General features: G+C 40.0%; 1 protein-coding gene and 2 long non-coding RNA genes across 4 annotated transcripts in view; 2 read left to right on the top strand and 1 right to left on the bottom strand.

Annotated features, from left to right (window-relative positions):
* Nucleotides 1–19,311, top strand: part of SYNE1 (spectrin repeat containing nuclear envelope protein 1) — a 286,933-nt gene extending 267,622 nt beyond the window's left edge. For both annotated transcript variants that reach the window (XM_083434682.1, XM_083434683.1), the window contains 7 exons: nt 2,076–2,287; nt 4,026–4,226; nt 5,094–5,222; nt 5,688–5,900; nt 6,795–6,887; nt 10,256–10,314; nt 18,260–19,311. In XM_083434682.1, coding sequence (XP_083290808.1) covers nt 2,076–2,287; nt 4,026–4,226; nt 5,094–5,222; nt 5,688–5,900; nt 6,795–6,887; nt 10,256–10,314; nt 18,260–18,509 — 1,157 coding nt within the window. In that variant the 3' untranslated portion in view covers nt 18,510–19,311. The remainder of the gene's footprint in view (nt 1–2,075; nt 2,288–4,025; nt 4,227–5,093; nt 5,223–5,687; nt 5,901–6,794; nt 6,888–10,255; nt 10,315–18,259) is intronic.
* LOC310675054 lies at nt 9,353–22,561 on the bottom strand. The gene is made up of 3 exons (XR_014509899.1): nt 22,438–22,561; nt 21,259–21,340; nt 9,353–10,404 (listed from the first exon to the last, which is right to left on the bottom strand). It is a non-coding gene; the product is annotated as an uncharacterized lncRNA (long non-coding RNA).
* On the top strand, nt 10,324–17,948 carry LOC310675088. The gene is made up of 2 exons (XR_014509937.1): nt 10,324–16,854; nt 17,164–17,948. It is a non-coding gene; the product is annotated as an uncharacterized lncRNA (long non-coding RNA).
* Nucleotides 22,562–22,566: the final 5 nt, after the last annotated feature.

Raw genomic sequence — 22,566 nt, forward strand, 5'->3', positions numbered from 1 at the left:
CTCATTCTGAGCGAGAGAGATTCAAGAGGCTGATGTGAATAATTTCCTAATGATTTTATTTTAAGACTTGTATCAGGGTGACAGACTGTCTATTTTAAATTTAATGAATTGTATGAAATGACTTTATGGGTCTTTATAAGAATTTGGAAGTGCCTGAGTTTTCTTAGCTCTAGTTTTAATCAAGTATTTTCCTTGAAGCTCTTAGGATAGACTCCTCTATGCACACTTAGCTAGGGAGTAAGTCCCACTGAGGTCAGTGAGGCTTTCTGTGAGTAACGTACATGAGCTTGCACTGCTGTTTTTCCTGTGTGGCACCTAGTTAATATATGTTCCCAGCAAATGTTAAATGTTGTTATAGATTACTATTTTTTAATAGTATATCTCAGAATCTTGGTGCTTCTTCCATCTTGGCTTATGTTGAGGCAGTGGATGGAAGTGAGCTAACTGAAACTGAATTTGTGAACAAACTGGAATACAGTAAGCCTGCAACTTACACGCATTTTACTTGTGCACTTTCAGCTTCATGTGCATGGCAAAACAAACAAACAAGTAATGGGCAGAAAGGGGGCAGGGGTCTGAGGACAATGACTTTGGCAATCCCACTAGCTATTCAACTCTAATGGGTTTTGAGTCCCAGTGCTTTTCTTCTAGAATAATAGGTCCTGGTGCTCAGAACGAAGTTATTACAGTAAATGCCTTTCTTCTAGAAGAAAAGGTGCCGGTACTGTGTGCCCTTGAGTACCGCCAGAGAAAAAAAGCACTGGTTTTGACTATACATGATTTTCACTTTAGGCATAAATGTAACCCCCACATAAGTTGCAGGCTTACTGTAATGCTTATAGGGGATGTGGTTTTTAGGTTATGGATGAAGAGAGCAAAGCTCCATATTTAATACAAAGTGACATAGACTGATCCAATATAAGGCTTGAAGTGTACTGGAGGTCTAGGTAAGTAGCGGTAACCAAGATGAGAGGAAGGCTGTATCGATTTCTGTCACAGCAATCATGCAATTAAAAATGAGCATGCATCTCAAACTGAAATTAGAAATGGGTTTTTGTTTTAAGATTTTGCCGTGGAATCTGGAACTTTTTGTAATGATGGAGCCAGGGGAGTGAGTGTCACAGTTAATTGAATCTGGTGGGAAATTCTCAGACTTATTTGCTTGTGTGAAGCTTCGTTATAGCCCTTAATGAAAACAGCATAGTATTCATCCCTTTCATTAGTTAATTTAGCATGTCATGATAATGATTAGTGCAGTTTTTGGATGCTGTGGTAAATTAATCAGCACAACTCCTTCTGTGAGAATTGTTTGGGCTATTACTTTACCAATTAACAGAGTATACAGAATCTATATGTTTCCTAACAAAATGTCCACTATAATGGGTGCAGTATGTATCGATGTGTGCCATATTTCTGAAGCAATTTCAGAGTGAGGGAAATGCTTCCTGCCATAGGTGTCAACTCCCCGGGTGCCCAGGCACCCACAAAATTCCTCATGAAGGGGCCGGGCACTCACAAATTTCAGTGCCAGGGCCATGCGCACTACATGGAACCCACGGCCCCAGGCACCCAGGGTTGTGGGGCCAAGCTGGCATTCCTGCTTCCTGCCCTCAGATTATTAAATCTAGGGGAAAATAAATAGCCATGAGGATTTCAAAACACACAGCAACTAAGTTAGGCCAAAATTAGGCTTTCAGAAAACTTCTGCACCATCAGTACCACCAGAACCTTGCTCAGCCTTAACTAGAAGGGACTCTGAATGTCTCTCTGTGAGCTCTGTACACATTCCTTCCCCCATGATGCCCCTGTCAGTGGTATCTAGTCCAGGCAGTCCCCAGGTTCACTGCATTACTTTTCATTATAAGACTGGATGGCAGGCATTCACTTACATGAGTGTCCTCAGGTGTTACTATTGGCATGGAACCGAAGGGTCCCTGGTCACCCCAGAATTTAACTTGCCTTTGTCTGCACACCTTCACCCTAGATTCTGTTTCTTGATCATGCTAACTTGTGATGGAATATTGGGGGGAGTCAGGAAGGAAGTTGCTCTTACAGAGAGATCTTTTCCCCTTTAGGTGTGATTGATCGGTGGGAGTTAATCCAGGCCCAGGCCTTAAGTAAAGAACTGAGGATGAAACAGAATCTTCAGCAATGGCAGCAATTTAGTTCTGACCTAAACAGCATCTGGGTTTGGCTTGGAGAAACTGAAGAAGAGTTGGAACAACTGTGTTGCCTTGATCTCAGCACGGATATACAAACCATTGAGCTACGGATTAAAAAACTGAAAGTAGGTTCTAATTCCTGGTCTTCTTTTCTGTTGATTTTCTAATATGCTTTATTTTTGTGAGGTGCCATTTCAGCTCCTATTGAAAAAGCACTGCCAGTTTCTGGACCCTGCACTTTTTCATATACTAAATGACTGGAAATGAAAGACTATGATAGTCAATTTCATTGGAGTTTTCTTCTTCTTCTTTAAGTTACACAGTATGCCAGTGTTTATATTCATTTTATTATTTATTTATTTATTCATTCCTTCTTTTCATATCCTACATCTTCCTCCAAAGACACTCACGGTGGCAGATGGTTAAGATGGTTGGCAGAAGATTTTGCTGTTAAGAGGCAAGCCAAGGGGAGGGCAACCAGACATTCTTTACAAAGAGCACTATAATGTAGTGAAGGCATCAGGCTGCCAACTCAAATCAGCTAAATCTGTGGCATTTTGAGAGAACCAAGCAAAGAACTCTGCTTGTTTACCCGTGCCCAGTATGGTCAACATCAGACTTCCTTTTGGTTAATATTCTTTTTTTCTTTTGGAATTTGTCCTATAGTCAGACAGGGACTAATGCCTACAATCTAGGCATGAATGGGTTTAACAGTGTATCTTGATGTGAAGATCCAGAGGACAATTTCTTTACATGAATGTGGCATTAATATTTCCTTTGGGCCTGAATTAAAGCCTCATAAACTAAGGCTGCGGTACTTCAGCTAAGCCAAATGATGACATCAATTCATTTGCTCTAGAGAAAGCTAATTCCCTCTTTGATGTGAAATTCAGAGGCTTGTTCAAAATTAGACTAGTCCAGGACACAGCCCACTATCTGTCTAAGCTTTTTGACATTGTGAGGTACAATATTCAGCTTTTTTTTCTTTTTTGAAGTTTGTATCTGTATGGGGCAGATTCAGCTAACAACTCCCACTAGCTAGCCCACAATGACGTCCACTACTACAGTTGGACTTTCCCCCTTCTCAATCCCCACACCCCAAACTCATTTGGGGGAATCAGGAGAGCCTCCAGAACAGTGTGGGGAGAGGAATCATTCCACATAGTAAACAGAAATGTTTATGCTGGTGGAACAAATGCCATAGCACAACATTGAATTCCCAAAGTATTTAAATACTTGCTTCCAGATGACATGCTTATTGAGCATTGATCCTAATTTGTTTAAGGGAAAGCTAGATGATGTCTGTTTAATGAGCATTCATCCTCATTTGTTTGATGAGAGACTAGATGACATTGCATCAAAACTACTACTATCCCACACTTTCCAGTGCAATTTCCATTCACTTCCCCCAAAAAGTCATTTTTTGGGGGAATCAGATTTCTTGCACAAGACCTCCGAATCCACTATAATTGTGAGACCTGAATTTGCCAGTGTGTAATTGAATCCCCCACACTCCAAAAATAGCAACAGTCTGAAAGTAGGTTATGTGTACAGTCTGGAGTATGAAAAAAGAGCCAGCTCCTGTGGTTTCACCCCCATCAAATTCAACCATGCCATAAGGCTTTAGGTCTTTAAATATTTTATTAGTTTGTTCTGAATTCTACTGCAAACATAAAATCGGAGACCTTTATAAAAATGGGTTCTTACTAGTCAGAAGCCAGACGTATCACTTAAAAATAAAGACACAGTAACTGTCTTTTAAGTTATGAAACTTTAAGAGAGATAGTGGAACTTGTTTCTTCTTGAATTCTCAAGCATGTTTCCTGTAAAAAAGCTTACTCCCGTCTCTCTTCATTCCCCAAGGAGCTACAGAAGGCCGTTGATAACCGCAAAGCCATCATTTTGTCCATCAACCTTTGCAGCTCAGAATTCATGCAGTCTGACAGTGAGGAAAACAAGAAACTGCAGGAACGGTTGTCTCAGATGAACATGCGCTGGGATCATGTCTGTAGTATGCTAGAAGAATGGCGCTGTTCACTGCAGAACGCTCTAATGCAATGTCAGGTCTGTTCTGGTCTATGCAAAATCATTCCCCTTCGACTCTTGGATTAGATGTTGCACCAATTACATTCATTTTCTTAAATGAGTTACTTTAATGTGTGCACAGCATCATATCCTGCCTTGAATATATCACAGAGACATTTTAGACAAGAGCATAAAAAGCAAGTATTTTTGAAGCCCAGAAGCCTAATTATTAAAAGATTTTGGTGCATTAGGTAAAATCTGTTGCACATTTCCTAAATTGCTTCCTGAAAACTGCCTTGCACATTTTCTATATTGATGCTTTTGGCATATTGTTAAGGTGACAGGCCTTATACCATATGTAGTATTTTGTTCCTGTGAAAAGTGATTCAAACAAGGATGTAATATTAGTAGCTACTTCCTGTTCAGCACATTAAATACTCAAGGCCATCAAGGCCTTGTTACACAGAACAGCATTACATATGTTTCATACTGCACTTAATATGTTGTTCATACATAATTTTCACCAATCCAAATGTGGTTTGGAAGATCAAGTTGTGCAGAATTGCTTTGTTTCCTTCTCATATGCGTGCTTAATACAATGCTCTCTGGTTTGTTGTGACTACTAAACCAGAGCAATCACTCCAAAGCAGAACTGCAAACTGGTTCAATTCAAGTTTACAGGGATCGCTCAAACCAGTTTGCTAGTTCTGACATCACAAAAAATTGTGATTTGACAAACCTAGAAGTGTTCTGTTAAGTCAAGGGGCCAGGGAACGGGGAGAAGGATGTATGCTCACAACTCATTTTTTGGAGGATCAGATAATGTAAAATTTGAATGCATCTTTGGAGTTCTGGGCAACACAAAAAAACACATTTGGCATTAAACTTCCATCTATCACTTTCTAGGATTTCCATGAGATGAGCCACGGTTTGTTGCTGTGGCTGGAGAACATTGACAGGAGGAAAAATGAGATTGTCCCTATCAACCCAAATCTGGATTCAGACACTCTGCAGGATCATCACAGACTACTAATGGTACAGTACCTTTCTCTAAAGGAACAATAATTCAGAGATTAAAAAAGAACATAGAAACTAGTATCTGGAACACATATTGTGATCCTTTGGTGCCAATTGAGAATGCATATTCCTGGTATTGACTACCAGGAATGCTAAGATCTTCTTGATTTGGTATAGAAAGCCATCAATCTGTTTTTAAAATATTTTTCTTTGCTGTGGGAACCCTGAAATAATGACATATTTATAGCAAATACAGAACTTGCAAAATAGTGTGCAGTTCAGACATGCTTTTAGAATAAAATGCCAATCATTAATCCTCTCTTTTGAATTTGGATATCTCTTTTTTATTTGCAACAGCAAGTGTGTGGTAGTTTAGCTTTATCGGTCCCTGTTCCTCAGTTTTAAAATCAGAAAAAATATTTGAATTACATTTTGACTCATTCAAAGCAACAAAATGCATCTGATTGCCCCCCTTCCTGACAGCAAATAAGGCGCGAACTGCTAGAATCTCAGCTGAAGGTGGCATCTCTTCAAGACATGTCCTGCCAACTGCTAGTCAATGCTGAAGGCAAGGATTGTCTAGAAGCCAAAGAGAAGGTCCATGTGATTGGAAACAGACTCAAAATGCTCCTTAAAGAAGTTTCACATCACATTAAGGAGCTGGAGAAAATCCTAGATGTTTCAAGCAGTCAGCTGGTAAGTCATTCTGCCACGGCAAATCTACTAGTCGTTGTGGCTGTTCACTACTAGGTTGCTTCCAGACAGATGTTTATTGTGACATCATTCATGCAAGTTTTTTGCAGTGCACACATGGCATTGTTGGCATCAAAATGCTTAGATCACACACACCCCTTTAATCTGAAGTTACTGTTTCTGGGGGGGGGAATCCAGTTAGTTAAAAAGCAAAAGCATTGTTGCCAATGCAATGTATTAGTGTTCCATCTGCAAATTACACCAGCCCTTTGTTTTTTGATAGGGGACAGAATGTATTTTCCATCTCAAATATATTCGTTAAAAGTATATTTTGCTGCTCTGCTACGATCCAAATCTGACAATCTTTTGCAAAATACTGTATATTTTTTTAAAATATAGCCACAACACTTTCAGCCTGTAGCTTACAAATGAATAAAAACACTATACACCTGCCTCAGTACTGAAAGGGTGATTTGAATACTTTCCATTGCAAGTAGTCCCTCTGTTATTCCCCCTTACTAATAAAATATACCACAGTGTACAAATAATATGATGAGTTTTCAGTCTGTCTAGTGTATATCTCTGTGTAGGAAAAAAAATCTGCAATTCAAGTGGGAATTTTTATTGTGTACACACCACCTATTACTGTTAAAAAAAAACACCACACACATTAAAGAGCAACTGTTTTCTCGGGTTTGACTTGGCCAGAAATAACAGTTCTCTGCCCAAGGCAAGGTAGAATACTTGTATGCTTGTCTTCACAAACTGTGTTGCATAACCTGTAGCAACTTCGTTTCAAATTGCGAGCAGTTGGTCTGCATTTTTTGTCCTTTTTTGTGAACCAAGTTTATATATAGTGTTTTCCCCCTTCTAATCTCCACTGATTCTGAACCTTAGGATCTGTCCTCCTGGTCATCCGCTGATGAGCTGGACACTTCAGGATCCCTCAGTCCAGTATCGGGAAGGAGTACTCCAAGCAGACAGAGAACGGTAATGTCCCACCAGATACCTTCTGCTAGCTCTTGGGTAGAAGCTCTAGGTAGCTGTAGCCAGGTGACAGGTCCACACCATCTTCCTCCTCCTCATAGGCAAGAAAAAGGCACCAACCCAGAAGAGCTCTCCCTCCAACAAAACACTGCCTCCCTAAACTTTGCTGCATCTCCTTCCCTGCATGAAATCAGGATTATAAAATGCTATATATAGTAAAACCAGGACTCAAAGTGTGGTAGGTGCCTCACGACATGTTAGTCAAACAATCAAATATTTTTATTGCATATAGTCAAAGGCGTTTACAATGGACAACAGAGAATAAAAGGAAACTTTCATCTAAAATCATACACGTAACCTGTAGCAGTTTACAACATAAAAAGAAATTTACAACACTAAGACTTAAGATTGGAGTGCATTCACATAGCTAGAACAGAGCTTCTTGGCTGCCAGTGCAAATTTGGCTACCTGGTGTGTAATATATAGATGTTTATCTGCTAGGAGTTCAACTGTCACTTCCTGTGTGAATCAACCTGGAAGCCAATTAAGAATTGGCGATATAAATTTTCCTCTGGGCATTGTATACAGGGGGCAAGTCAGCAGGTAGTGTGTGATGTCCTCTACCTGACTGCATCCATGTATACATTTGCAATCTGTATGGGAAACTCCCCAGTACAGTGGTACCTCCAGTTCTGAACGGGATCTGAATCCTGAAAATTCTGTTACCAGAGGACTGCTTCTGCGCACGCACACACTGCCGCAGAGCGCTTCTTAGTTCTACAAAGGCCCTGCGTAGTTGTGGCAAGGTCAGAGTCTCAAGGTAACAGGGCCTTGAGTGATTTGCCTTAACTTGGGGGGTACTACGTAGAGTAGCGAGCTGCAGTGATGGATGCTTTGTCTTGGTTGGCATCCTGATCAAAAATCCAATTTCTAAGGTCACCCGATAAATCCCGTAACATTGTAGGGCCACTTACAAAACACAACACAGAAGCTGCTAAGCTATCAGTATTAGTGATAAGATAATGTTGTAGGGAAGTCCCAGGGATTCAAGAAAACAATTTTATATTCATAAAATTCACCATACACATGTTCAGAGTGGAATTGCTCTTCTTGAGTGTGGAAAATGAGCAGCTTTGTCTTCCTTGTCCTTTGCAATGAAGGCCAAAGGGTGAGATCCATCATAGGTCAATTGATAATCAGCTCATGAACCAGGATTTCTCCTTGCTCTCTTCCTCCCTGGATCTCCCTGAAGACCCCCAAAACCTGCTCGAGTAAGAGGGTCAGGAACACTTTAGAGCAGATTTGGGGGGGGGCACACAGGGGGCTGGAGAAACCAGAATTTACATTGTCCAGGTGGATTCTATGCAAGTGGGCAGATACCACTGGGTGTCACCCAAAAGCCCGACCAAAATTATTCCAACTGTTGCTCTTTGTTTTGTGGTGGTGTTGGCAATGAAAACTTGTTTCTTTGGTATGCTGCTGATTTCTTAGCAAACAGAGAAAGCAAGTTGTTTTTTCCAATGCAACACACTCCCTGGCTTGCTGAAGGAGTAAAAGCAATACTATTCCAGGCATGCATATGCCAAAGTTTTGTGTGAATAATAATTTGTTTTCTTTTATTCCTGATACTACCCACCACACACGCCCTTCCACCTACTTGCATTTTCCTTTTGTGCCACTGGAATATAGTACAAAGCCAGTCTGTGAGCCACATAATGTACTACTCTTCACTTTGAGTCCTGTAGGGAACTTGGTTTTCATTCTTTTTGTTCGTTTTAATTTAAGTATTATTCAGCTTTCCTTAGCTTTTAGAAAACTATCAATTTTCATTTGCTCTCTTATTAAAAAAAAATCTGAGTTCTGTCTTTATGAACCTTGCGGCCTCTTAAAATTGATTTCAATACATTCACTAGTTTCGTTTAGATCCTAGTTTGAGAATGTAAAGGAACACTGGCTTTTCAAGGGGAAGATACACAAAAATCATGGCAGTTTTGTTTCCTGGGTCATGACTTTCATTTTTATCTTTCAACATTTCTAAAATATAAGTTATATATATCATGGTTAGCTTATGGATATGAGTAGAAATAGCAGCTTATCATAGCAAGTAGACATTCACTAAACAATGGTTAGAAATGCAACATGCACAATTTCAATGCCTTAAATCTGTATTTGTCACTTCAAACAGAGCACTGTTTGGTTGATTGATACCCTTTTTTTTATCATCACCTTCTCTGGTGTACAGTATGATACAGGGGATTTCTCTAAGGTATATCTTTAAAATTAGCTTTAACTTTTTCAAATAAAAAAGAAAATTTGAGATATTTTTTCTAAAGCCTGGATTTATATTCCAAATATAATATTCACCAAAACAAATCTGAGCTAATAAAAAATATATAGGGTTGGATCCAGCGCTGCACTCAGTGGAATTCCACTAGCACTGGAGGAAGTGGACGGTGCAGTGATTTTCTCCAGTTCTTCCTCCCTTCACAGTCTCCATTGTCCCCTGTAAAGTTGTCACAGAGAGCTGAGGTGCCTCCACTTCCATTCACACAGAGACAGGTCTGGATCCAACCCATATACCTTTCTATTGCTGCTATAATGATTAACAACACATAAGAAGAAACTAAGACTGCGGGGAGGGTCAGCTGAATCACGTGGAGGTCAGCTGAAATGATTTCCCTGTGAGTTTCTGCAGCCAAAGACATTGCAAGGACCACAGGGCATACCATGCAGTTTGCCCACATCACATATCTCACCTTCACACTACTGCCAGCAACTCTTTGAAATTATTGCTGGTAGTATAAAGAGTCCATCTGATGTAGCTGATTTGCACTGCGTGTTGTGCTAGTAGCAACATCTACACGACTGGGTTAACTTTCGACTGTCCCAAAATGTATTAACAATGAAAAGCCAAATGATGTTAGTGTGATACTGAAAGCAGAGTTACTGACTCTAAAGATAACTGAGGCAAAACAAGGAAACATTTTCTTAAAATAATAATTACTATTATGAAAAACAGAATATATTTTTGAAGCATCAGCAAACAAAAGTGTAACTTTTGAATAGATATGAATTAATACAGCAAATTGCTTGAGGCATTTAACCGTAAGTTTCTTTTTTTAATGCACTGCACTTTCTTTGTATTGTTTTATTGACTACAGTGTCATTTTAAGTTCATGTTGTACGTTCAGTTTCATATTCAACTAGGAGCACAAAAGAAAAGCCAGTTTCCTTGATTCATGGAAATTAGTAACTTCATTTGATTTTGTGTTTCCTTTGCTGCACTTTTTAATTTGTTTTTCATCAGTAGCTTGCCTTTATTTGCCTGGACTGAACATTCTTCTTTCTTTACCCCTGTTCATTGCAAACAGCCACGAGGCAAATGTAATGTCTCACAGCCTGGACCCTCTGTCAGCAGTCCACACAGCAGGTACCTTATTCTCCTGGTTTCTGCACTCTGATCTAGAACTTCAAGAGGATGATGGAAACTGTCCATGATATGTAACTGTGCACATTTAATCTGATGAAAAAAGACATCAAGCAGTTTAAGTGTAGGCTTTCTCCTACAAGTATCAAATTACACTAAGACAAAATATTGCACTACAAGCACTCAATAGTATTCTGCTTTTGCTTCCAATGAACTTCAACCTACATTTAAATTATTTAGATGCCTTTGATTAAATGGATGTATGCATTGCATCCATCATTTTGCCGCTAAGAAACTACTGGCAGATCTATGCTTAGGTCCATGGCAAAGACTTTTATCATCCTCTTTGTTTCTAGATGTTAAGTTATGGCAGGTATTAGACCAATACAGTATATCAGAATTCACAAAACCCGCAAATCTGAAAATGAAAAAAATTCTCTTAAGATTTGCCTCCTTTATTTTCAAGTTTGTAAAGTTTTGTTCAGTTTGTGGGTTTTCATATTTAATGACTCCAGGCACAATCCAAAACCTGAGATAACGCTGAAAATGAAGATTTGGCAGCAGCACATCTTTTTTTCTCCACTGTGAGACAACTTCCTTGCAGATGCAATATACTAACCTTAGTAAGGTGCTTGCAGACACAGGGCATTATGAGAGCAGCACACCCCCTCTTTGTGCCAGCACTTGAGAGTAGAGTTAACAGCTGTAGCTTCCAGCTTTCACCTTGTGTCCAGCAACCTGTCTTCTCTGCAGCTAACAGTGCTTCTGCATTCTGTCATTGTCAGTGTGATATATTTGTGTATCTATAGATATATACATGTGTGTGTGTTTCTGTGTGTGACCTTTTTACCAATCAACAATTCACTCTACCTTCTTGCCCCTTCCTTCTTTGTCTGGCTTGAAATAGAGCTCCAGAAAATGCATATTTATATTCTGCTTCCCTGTCCAATGTTGACATCTGTTGTTGTTTTTAATAACAGGAGCATGACAATGCAGATAGAGATTGAGAGAGAGAGAGAGATACAGAAATGAACATACCCTGAAAATGTAGCTCACACCAACAACAGTACTACTGTCTGCCATCCCTTGCAGTGAAACCCACTAAAAGTTAGAAAGGCTTGGGTCCCATTGATGTCAATGGAGTTAAAATGTGCACTTAAATGTCATGTTCTAATTCATTTCAGTGGGGATGGCATGCCTAGCATTTCCTGGATTGTACCTTATTTTATTTGGACCCCTTGAATCTAAAAGTATGGGAAGTGCGACAGAAATACATTTTATACAATAAATCAGCCAGTCAAACAGGCATAGAATAAATCAATCACAAGATAAATCAAGGGCACTCAACACTGGGTGATCCTTCGCAAACCACATTTTTCTCAGCAAAACGCCATTGTGTAATGAATAGGAGGGGAGAAGGAATGCTAATGCTAATCCACTATCCGCTTCTTGCCACGTGTCATTTATAGTCCCTTAAAGTTTTACACCCATGCACAGCTTGTGCCTTTTGAATTGTGACAAGCATCAAGTGACTGAAAGAGGAAATGTATTCAGTGCTCCACAAAAAGTGCCCATCCACTTTGCAGTGTCAAAATCAATTGGTTGAAACTCAAAAATATATTAGAGGAAGGTATTCTGGAAAACTACTTGGTTGCTTTATGGAGCTCAGAATAATACAAAAGAACTCTAAATTTCAGCTATATAAAAGTAAAATAAATTGTAAAAGACTCATAATTAAAACAAAAATGTGTTGGTAGCTTCGATTAAAACAAAACAAAAATATGTCTCTGGGCTTTTTGGCTATTTTATCCACCCTCATATCTCGGTCTTGCCCTGATAAACAAAAATGAATTCAAATCCCAGAGGTCACGTGACACATGAAGTAGAACACATTTCAGAGTTTTCCAAAATTTTGCTTAAATGCATAAAATATCTGGAACTACCTCTTGGTTGCCTGTTGTTGTTTTTTGTCAAGAAAGAAACTTAAGGAAAAACTATTTGTTTCCAATCCGTATGAGACAGGACCTTGTTTTTCACACAAAGGGGGGAAAGACTACTTACTGAACAAAAACAAAGTATTGCTTTTTTCTGACCAGTCTGTGAAATGAAGTTGCATTTGGGAAGATTGTACCGGTAGGGCTTGCTGTGTACAACAACTTTCCTCTTCCCTCTTCCTCCACACACACACATGCACACGCCTCCTTTTTAGAACGTTCTGGCATTGAAAGAGCCAGCCACTGGCTCAGCATGCGCTTCGCCACCACTTTGCAGCTTTAGAGCCTGCCTATGTTCTAGCTGTGGCATCTATGCATCTTTCTCCAGCACTGTTTATTAACACATCTCTTAGCAGAACAACACAATAGACAATTTGTCATTCAGTCAAGCACGGAATACAAATGAGTTTTCTACTGAATAAGGAAGTTAATCAAGCATGGAAGCCAGACAGGTTGCAGTTGATGTGTAATGTGGTTTTGACTGATAAAGAAGTACAAGCTGTCACTGTGTTCTTTTAATAATCTGGCCTGCCTCTGATCTGAGTACCTTGTGTTTGATCTTGCACTGGATCAGCAATCCTTGGGAGACTAGACACATAAAAGGAGACCAAGGTATTTAACCCGTAGACTTTTGCTGTTGAAAATTTAAAAGGGCAGTGGTTTTAAATGCAAACTCGTCTGGAAGAAGCTGCATCAGACCAAAGGACAGGTACTGTCAAACTACACATTACCTACGGTTCAGATCTTCCTATGGACATTGGTGTGTTTTGGGTGGTGCAAAACACCTATGTTGGCAGGGAACAATGCATATACCGTGGTACCTCGGGTTAAGAACTTAATTCATTCTGGAGGTCCATTCTTAACCTGAAACTGTTATTAACCTTGAGGTACCACTTTAGCTAATGTTGCTTCCTGCTGCCACCGCATGATTTCTGTTCTCATCCTGAAGTTCTTAACCCGAGGTACTATTTCTGGGTTAGCAGAGTCTGTAACCTGAAGCGTCTGTAACCCAAGGTACCATTGTATGTGGTGCAGCAATAAAATTGCTAGCACATTTGCATAGCTCAGCAGGGTCCGATATAGCTTACTAGAACTTCAGGTTAAACAGCACTTAGATACTGCTTTATGCCATAGATAGATAGATAGAGTTATCTACTCCAGGACATTGGGTTTTGTCAAGATAAAATCAAAATAAACAAATGAAATATTGCATAAAGGAATGGATATTCTCCCCCATGCCATCAGTAATTAGCACAAAAATACCCCAATGATGTATATCAATATCCCAAACTATTCATGAGACTTGGTATTGCCAGCAGTGGCAGATGGAGCTGCACACATATTCAGAGATTTTTCCTGCCATAGCCAACAGTTGAGAGACCTTTTCAAGCAGAGCTGTATCACTGGATTGCAGCCATAGGCTTGAGTCAATATAGATATTTTATGAGATAAAAATGTTAGAGATTAGAGTAATTGTGTCCTTTTCTCCGAAGTGTTTACCCTATAGGATCGCTAAAAGGTCTTGGCGCCAGTGATTCAGTCTGTAGTCTCAGAACCCATTAATCAAGTGCTACATTCTTCTACCTCACTTTTCATTCCCAATAATAATCCAGACTTGAAGATTCGTCTTGGCTTTCACAGGAGGCAAGGCAGTGGGTATATGAGCAGAACAAACGTTTTGTGATCAGAAATCATTTTCCTGCACAATTGTTAGTTGTAGCTTTGTCCATGACTCCACATGCCCTCGTTCAGCCATGTGCAACATGTGTCTCAATCTACTTCAGATGAAGAAACTACGAATGAGACCTTAGTGATAGGCAACATCACCACAGCTATTACAAGTGATGATTGATTTAAAAAACCTTTACAAAGTGTCAGATCAAGTGTTACTCCTACTGAACTGCACAATAATATTATTGCATATCTACTGAGTGAATGCAACATTTTGCAAAAAAAAAGAAAAAAGAAATTTAATGCACAGCTTTGGTAGATTACAAATATATGCAATTAACAAAGGTGTTCCAGGGTAGATGGTGCCCAGCCCAGCAGCTGCATATGAAGCTGCCTCATGCGGAGTCTGACTTATCCCCAAAGGCTTGTTTTGATCTCAATAGACTCACCTCTGCCAGCCCTATGATTTCAGTAACCACAGCTCAATAATTATTAATGAACCCATTAGTGTATAAATTCTTCTGGTTACATATAAAAATATGCTAAAAATTGGCCTTTCAAAATTGGTTTCCTAGAAACTGGAAATATATGACCATCATTTTGATGCCTCTCTTACAGCATAAAAAAAACCTAGGATGTGCATAATGGTGCTCTCTTCCTGATAATTCTGGAGCACTCTTAGTAATTACAGTATTTCAGACATATAATTCCTTGTCCTTTGTATATGGATGTAAATTGTACATTGTTATAATGGATGTGTATGCTTCTCTTATAGAAATATGCATGGGGTAGTATGGGGTAGAGGGCCTCCCTGCCCCCGCCCCCTTTTGAACTAACATGTGTGTAGTAAAGTAACTGTTATTGTAAAGGCAGCTTTAGCAACAGTGTTCCTTGCTCCTTCCACCAGTCTTTTTGTGGTGCATTTGAATCTGGCATGAGCCGATTTGTTTGTGGTGTTGGGATTTGAGCTATATGACAGGGTCCACTTCCAGATGAAGTGTATAATGAGCAATCATCCTGATTTGTTTTCTCAAAATTTATGTGGAAGGTATATGGCATCACCACTGGTGCAGTTTCCAGTGTAATTTCCCAACACTTTTCTTGCTGCAAGAAGTCTAGGCGTTTGTGTTATTTGTTGCTGAAAGCAACATTTGTTGTGCAAGAGCACCAATTAGCCATTGGTATTTATCACAATATGCCCACTTGACAGTGGGTTATGAAGGTGCCACCCATATGGCCCCGGGGTCACATACTGGCATCTACCCATATGTGTGACAGTTCCATGGAAAAGTGCAACAACCCAGAAGTGTTCTCAAGTGTCTTGGAGCTTTACAGCTCTATTAATAAGTCTATGAAAAACATAAACGCCAGACAGTTTGTCAAGGGCTTTGCAAATCTCTGACCGCATGAAATAAAGAAACAACATAAATAATTAATAGTGTCTAAATATCTAGGCTGTGTACAGAACAAAAAAGCAAACATGCCCTGCCCAGGTTTTATAATCTAATATACACAACAACAAAAAACTATAAAATGATTGAACAAAGCAAAGAAGAAATTAAAGCCATAGTGCCTTTCCCAAAAAGGCTAGCTTAAACAAGTTGGTGACAGTCATTTAAAAAAGGAGAGAGTTAACCAAGTGTAATCTGGCAATAAATCCCATAAATAAGATCAAAGGCTTTCAGATGTTTTTAAGTATCTTGCCAGACCGTGCACCCACAAAATGTGTTCCAGACAGGTAGGGACCCTTCAGAACAGCATGTAAGTTAACTCGGGGATTGTATTTCAACCACTATACCTAGAACAAGAACATGAAAGTGTGTCTATAAAGACATGGAAGAAAAGCAGAACCCTGAAAACCAATATGATATCCAAAAGAGAGAACTAGACAGTGCTTTAAATAAAGCAATATCAAAAGCTCAATACAAATTAAGAGTAAGAACGAAAAGAAAGAAGATTAAGGAAAGCAAAGTAGTTTCTATTGCATGATAGATCAGGAAACAAAAGTTAAAATAACAAAAAGGGGGGAAATAGAGTCAGACAATTTCTAAAAATCTAAGAGCACACCATCAAGCAATTTAGAAACAAATGTAAAAAGAGAAACAAAATAATAAGTAGCTGAACTAGATGAATTGGAGATGTCTATTTAAAAAAAAAAATACTGGAAAAGGTGATACAAATTTAAATTCAGATAAAAAAGGCCAGTAGCTGAAGAAAGACCAATGTTTTAATCGTGCTTATTTTTGGGTAGGCTTATGAAGTTTGTTGAATTAGGACTCAGAAAGGAACTTTGAACATTTATAAACCCTGCCTCAAGGGAGAAACAAGCTTTATAAGCTCCAAAATGCAGTCCCAACCTAAATTAAGTTTTATCTAAAAAGTGTCAACAGGATTTTCAGCCTATGTAAAAATGGCTTGCATTTTTAATAACCTTTTTATTTTGCCCTTTCCCCAAGTGTCTTGGGTTGGCAAACATGGGTTCTACTGTTTTGTCCTCTCAAATTTATGCAGTTTTAACCCTTAGAGATACATTAGGCTAAGAGATCAGGTCAGACCCAAAATTCCTGCATTGCAGGGGTTGGACTAGATGACCCTCTGGGTCCCTTCCAACTATACAATTCTATGAGTCTCATCACTACAGCAGAATCTGAACCCAGTTCTCTCCACTCTGCATCCTGAACAAATGCAGGGGCCACATCAACAGGATATACCAGCCTTATCACAACCACAGAGAGGTAGGAGGACAAATTGTTTTGGAATGGACTTAACTCCCCCCCCCAAGAAATATTTTGTATTGCCTTCTTTTATAGACAAGGCTTAAGGGCAGCAGAATGCCAAGTGGTTCAAGAACTTAAGCATTTTGGAAGATGGTGTTATTGTTCGATGCTGGGGGGAGGGATGCAGATGGTAATTCCACATACAGTGCAGTTTTTTGGCTAGTGGGAGAATCAGGATTGTGCTTCCTGATCTCATTTCTTCACTGCACCTTATACCGTTGTAGGTGATGTCTGTACATGGGGTCCGTTCTATTATTGCACAATCAGAGCTATGATAGGTTATATGTGCATGCCTCTCCCTAGTGCAAATGCCACCTCCAGTATGTAGACACTGTGCTACCATGCACAATTCTGGACACATACAGTGCACATAAGGCTGCGGACTAAGTAAAAGCCATGTGAGAAAACAGTCACAGTTAAAGACTGTGCAGTCTAAGATGGCAGTTGGGCAGCACTACCTGTTCCCTTTGTCTATACCTAAGCCCATTAACTCCTCAAGCTGGCATTGTCAGATGCTCGAAGGCTGGGTCTAATTGAACTTTAATGTAGAATGCTCTGATGCTGTTAAATGTGCCATATCGTTTTGATGCATTCATAATAGAAGGCTGCACACTTAATAACAGACTAAGCAGCTTTCCATCCTAGTTTCAGTAATGTGCCTGTAAATAATCTGCCACCTTTTGTTTTTGATCTTGGACCTCTTGTCAGCTCTCTCATCTCAAACAGTTAATCAATCATTTATTAGCTTTGAACATTCAGGTCTCCATTAGTCAACTAAAAGTAGCCAACAGAACTTCCTGGTTTACTTGAGGATTTTGAAGGGTGGGAAGATATGTGCCCATAATTTGTCCAGTGGCAACAAAAGACTTTCTCCCCACCCCTACCCTCATCATCCTTGCAATGTTAGCAACTGGAGATGCAGTTGCTTTGATTAATCACAAGGCAGAAGGGTGGATATTATTTCCTGGCTGAAATAAAAAGAATCCTTGTTAGGACAAGCAACAGTCTTTCTGTTAATTTGTACTGCGTTCTTTTTTCCAGGGTAGTAAATTATACTCAGAGAGGAATGGTACATCTGAAGTTCCACATTTGCTTTTAATTGCTGATTCAGTGCAAAATGAGCTACACTGTACTGTGCAATCTAAAATCCTTCTAATTGGATATTGGCATACTTACTGTGATCCTGACATGGGGGGGGGGGGAAATACTTGGGCTACACTCCTTAAGAAATATTGTTGAACAGTAGCGTGGATCGTGACTGATATACCTGATGGGTGACTGATGTAGTGGTGTTACATTTGGGAGAGAGGGTGGCATACTACTTAAAATAGTTATGTATGGGATTTCTAATACCCAAATAGTCTTTTCGAGTAACTAGAAAACGTCCACTTGAATGTCAAATGCATTTGGAATCTCTAAATCATGGATATTTCAGGCAGCATCTTGGCCTAGGTGTCATTTCACAGTAATGCATTGGTTTATTTCTGTATTGGATTGTCTCTTTAGGTGCACAAGAGATGGCTTAGATTCCTCCCATTCTGAGGTTCAGCCAGTTCGGCAGCGGCGGCAGCAGCAATGCTTCTTCCTCAGGGTCCTCCGAGCCGCTCTCCCACTTCAGCTTCTCTTGCTGTTCTTAATTGGTCTTGCCTGCCTGGTGCCAATGACGGAGGAAGACTATAGCTGCGCCCTCTCCAATAACTTTGCACGCTCCTTTCACCCCATGCTAAGGTATACTAATGGCCCGCCACCTTTATGAAGCAGCTGGAAAGACGACAGAGAAGCTTGTATCAAATGCAGGTACATCCACTGCAGAGTAGTTCTCCTCTGACCTCCTTGGACACAAAAATAAGTCAACTTGGCACTAAGTTAAATATGTATCAGTACCAAAATGAGTCATGCATTATGTGAGTAGCATTGTTTAAAACTCACATCTCTGGCACTGAAAAAGCTATGAAATAAGTGATATAATATTTTTCCTTTTTTGCCAATATTCTGGACTTCTCAGTCACTTTTATAATTTGGGCCAGTGCCCTGTACTATGCATAGACAAGGACTTCAGTCTGAAAGAAGATATTTCCCATGTGCAGCTCATAAAGATCTATTACTCAAACTTTCATTATCTGCATTATTGGTATTTTACAAGTATACACACACTCATAGAATCATTAAAAACCAAACTCTGCTAAAGAGATTCTAGAGACTATTGTAACATAAATTTTAAGGAGATTGCAAGGCCATGTATTATTTCCCCATTTTTTGTGGGGTTTTGGGTGGAGCATGATGTTCTAACCTTCGCTTTGGATGCACAAGCTGTAAATCAGAACAGCACTTTTTATAGTTAAAAAAAGTAATGGATGTAATAAATAAATCATGGAAGGCTTTATGAACAAAAATCATGAATGTTAAGTATTAAAAAAGAAACATATTTATGTATGTACAGTTTGCTAAAACTAGTTTTGTTGTATTGATTTCTTGTTATAGAAAACCATGAAATTTTTGTCTATGTGCTTTTTAAAAATTATTTTGGAGCAATATATAAGCAAAATGTCAAGGCCAAATTTCTCAGTCTCTTTCTCTCACTCTCACTATATTATGCACGCGTGCGCGCACACACACACACACACCCCAAATACATTATTAAGGCCATGGGAATCTATTTAGAAATATACAGGGCAAGCACAGTTATGAATAGTCTTCCAGATATTCTGGTCTATAGGAAAAGTGTTGAATTAAAAGAATGGTCTAATTCATAAGGGCTATCTACATGAGGAAATACTTTCACAACTGTGTGATGCTCAATATATATCTATATAATTTAAGCATCTAAAATGGACTATTAAATTGCAGAGCCAATTTGTGGCCTAAATTTCCTGGCAAGAACTACTTGCCTCTCCTCCCAGTGGGTGGGGGCAGGGGATTGGGCGCCCGTTTCCGTGCGGCTGAAGGGGGGGGGGGGCTAATTTCCTTCCCCAATGGTTGTGTCTGCTTCTAATGGCCCGTCTGTGATTCCAGCCAAACACAGGTTGTCGGGGGCCGGGAGCGTTGTTGAGGCTTCAGGGTAGACTCAACTTTCTTGGAGAGAAAGTTCCACATTCAGGGTGCTGTCATTGAGACAGCCCTGCCTCAGAATATCATAATTGACAGGATATAGAGCAGGGTCTCCCCTGCTGACCTCAAAGCATATCAGTAAGTACCAAAGGATGTGCTCCTTTAAGTAGGTCATTTAAGGCTTTGTACGTCAGTATCAATGTCTTGAATTGGACTTAGTAGCTCATTGGCAGACTGTCGTCAAGGTTAGCCCCATATAGACTGCATTGCAGCAATTCAGGCTATTAGAGTAAGGATTACAGTCATACTGAATGACCTAGCCAGAGCTAGGCATAGGCATTCCTTTTCACTGAGGCCTCCTAAGCCTCTTGTGGCAACTTTGCGTCTAGGAGAACCCCCAAGCTACGTACCTGTTCCTACATGGCTGTTTTGATGCCTTACCCAAACCTGAAGTCAGACATAGATAGATCTGGATAAAACATTCCATCCAATAACATTTGCAGTTCCTTAGCCATCACTTTTTCAACTTGCCCAAGAAAGGGACATTAGCAACACGGCAATGGTTGATAATACCTCAGTTTACAGGGGTGGCCTCTTCAGGAGGAGGTTGCACCACCACTGCTTTCAAGATTGATCTATGCTGAAGATGGGCTTGACAGTCGTTGCCTAGGACAGGCTGTGAATTGTTGTGCTCAACAAAGCTAGAAATCTCCAACATATTTCTTTGCTCCTCACCAAAGAATTATCAATGCTGTGTGGGAAGCCATGAAGGAATAAAACTGATCTATCCCTCAGAGTGTGATTAGAGCTGAACTTTTTACAGCCGGACAATATTAAGACTTCATACTAGAAGGAGGTCTGCAGTGCACTTGGTAAAGTTTAAGGCAAACTCTATTTCAGCTTCTGTTCAGTTTTCTCTATAGCTTCTTTCACACTCATCTTCTGCTGTTCCTGGCCCATGGCTCTCCAGTCGGCCACAAGCCACAATTTGCATACACTTGTACATGTCTATTGGCATTAATCAGCCAAAACTGGAATTCAGATTATATGAGAAGAACTTAATCTTTCATGGGAAGTTGTTGTGGGAGGCAAAGGGAAATAGGTAGATGAATATGCAGTTGTATATTTATTCAGATATTGCTCTCTAGTAGAGCCAAGGCATAGGCTTACACACTAATTTATAGCTCTGCAGAGCATCATCATTCTCTCTTTCAACAAAAGGGAAATCGTATGCACAGCTGGTTAACTGTTGACAAAAACACCTCTGTTTTCATGACACATAGTTCATGTAAGGCATTTTTGTTCTTTGTAGACTTTTGAGGAATGTTAAAAGATGGGCACCAGTTCCTCCCCACACATACATTAAAAGAGTGCATGAAGTGCATGAAGCAGAGTCATAGGGCTGTGTGGCTTAGCCACCCCTTTACCCATAATGTCAAGAAGCAGTGTGCACTTACCAATGTATTTGTGTAGCACTCCTCCACTCAAGGGGGGGGGGGAATTTGACCCAATCAGTGTCTCTCCTCCTATGGAAGAGCCCTAAAGAAACATAGAGGTAGGGGGGAAGTATAAGATCAGGAAAGTACATAAACAACACAGTAACAAAGCAAGATGAAGCCTTGTGGGGGCCCAAATATGACTAGAGGTGGGGTGTGCGTCCACTAGGCGGAGGGTGAAATACCTGTTTTCACATCTCTGCCTATTGATACTCTAGTAGTGTAGCCGTCCTGATCTATATAAGGGCAGACAGTCTTTCAGGTATCCTGGTCCCAAGTTGTTCTGGGCTTTATATGTTAACTACAAGGCCTTTAACGTGAAAACTAATTGGCAGCATGGGACATGCCTAGGATCAAGGCAGCAGGAGATGGCAGAGATCTGTGGATCTGGCAGCAAGGAGATTATAACAAGTAATTTAATGAAGATTTTGCAATCTCCAACCATAAATCTTGAGGGTGGGCCAGCAACACTTCCTTGCATGTGTGCTAGCTCCCTTGCATAGCACAGTGGTGATCACAGTTGCATTTTCATCATCTAGTCTTTGCATATATTGTAAGGGTAACTTTTTCTGCAGGCAGTCTGCTGTAAGGGTATAGACTCCTCACATTATAGGTGCTGGATTATCCTAGCAATGCATGAGAGGTGTGTGGCCTGGCAAACACAGATGTGATAAAAGGGTTGGAGCCAGGGAGCATGAGCCCAGTCTCCCCCCTTCCTGCAATTATAACCTTGTGGGAGAAAATGCCAGAATAGGCTTGTTAACATATCTAAATCTATCAAGATACAAAGGTGTTTGGGGGAAGAGGCTAAAAGAAAACCAGCACCATATAAATTCATATTTCTCTCCTAAAATGTTTTACTGGTAGTGTAAAAAACTGTTCTACTGAAATGTGCGGCCTGTGATTTTACACACACATTGAGCATACAGGTTATTTCCAAAACTATAGGTAAACCAGGGAAATGGTAACGGCACAGCCGTGATAGCAATAACGCAATGGGAGGGGGGAGGCAGCTGTGGTTAGAGTCACAAACAGAAAAATGCTGAAAGGATAGGCTGGTTTCTGTTTAGTTTATCCCAAAATATCCCTGCAAGTTTTAAACTTCCTTAAGTCCCTCACCACCAAATTCTGCCCTCTCACCAAGCAAAAACGTGTGCTGCTCCCTTGGCTTCCTGCTTGTGTGTGATCACTTCCTCTCTCAGTGTTGTTTTGAGGTGGTGGAGTGGAGCTGCAGCTGAAAGGCAAACTCAATTGCTTCCCTTCATTGCC

This window comes from Podarcis tiliguerta, assembly GCF_965153285.1.
Source record: "Podarcis tiliguerta genome assembly, chromosome: 3".
In the NCBI taxonomy this organism is placed as follows: Eukaryota; Metazoa; Chordata; class Lepidosauria; order Squamata; family Lacertidae; genus Podarcis; species Podarcis tiliguerta.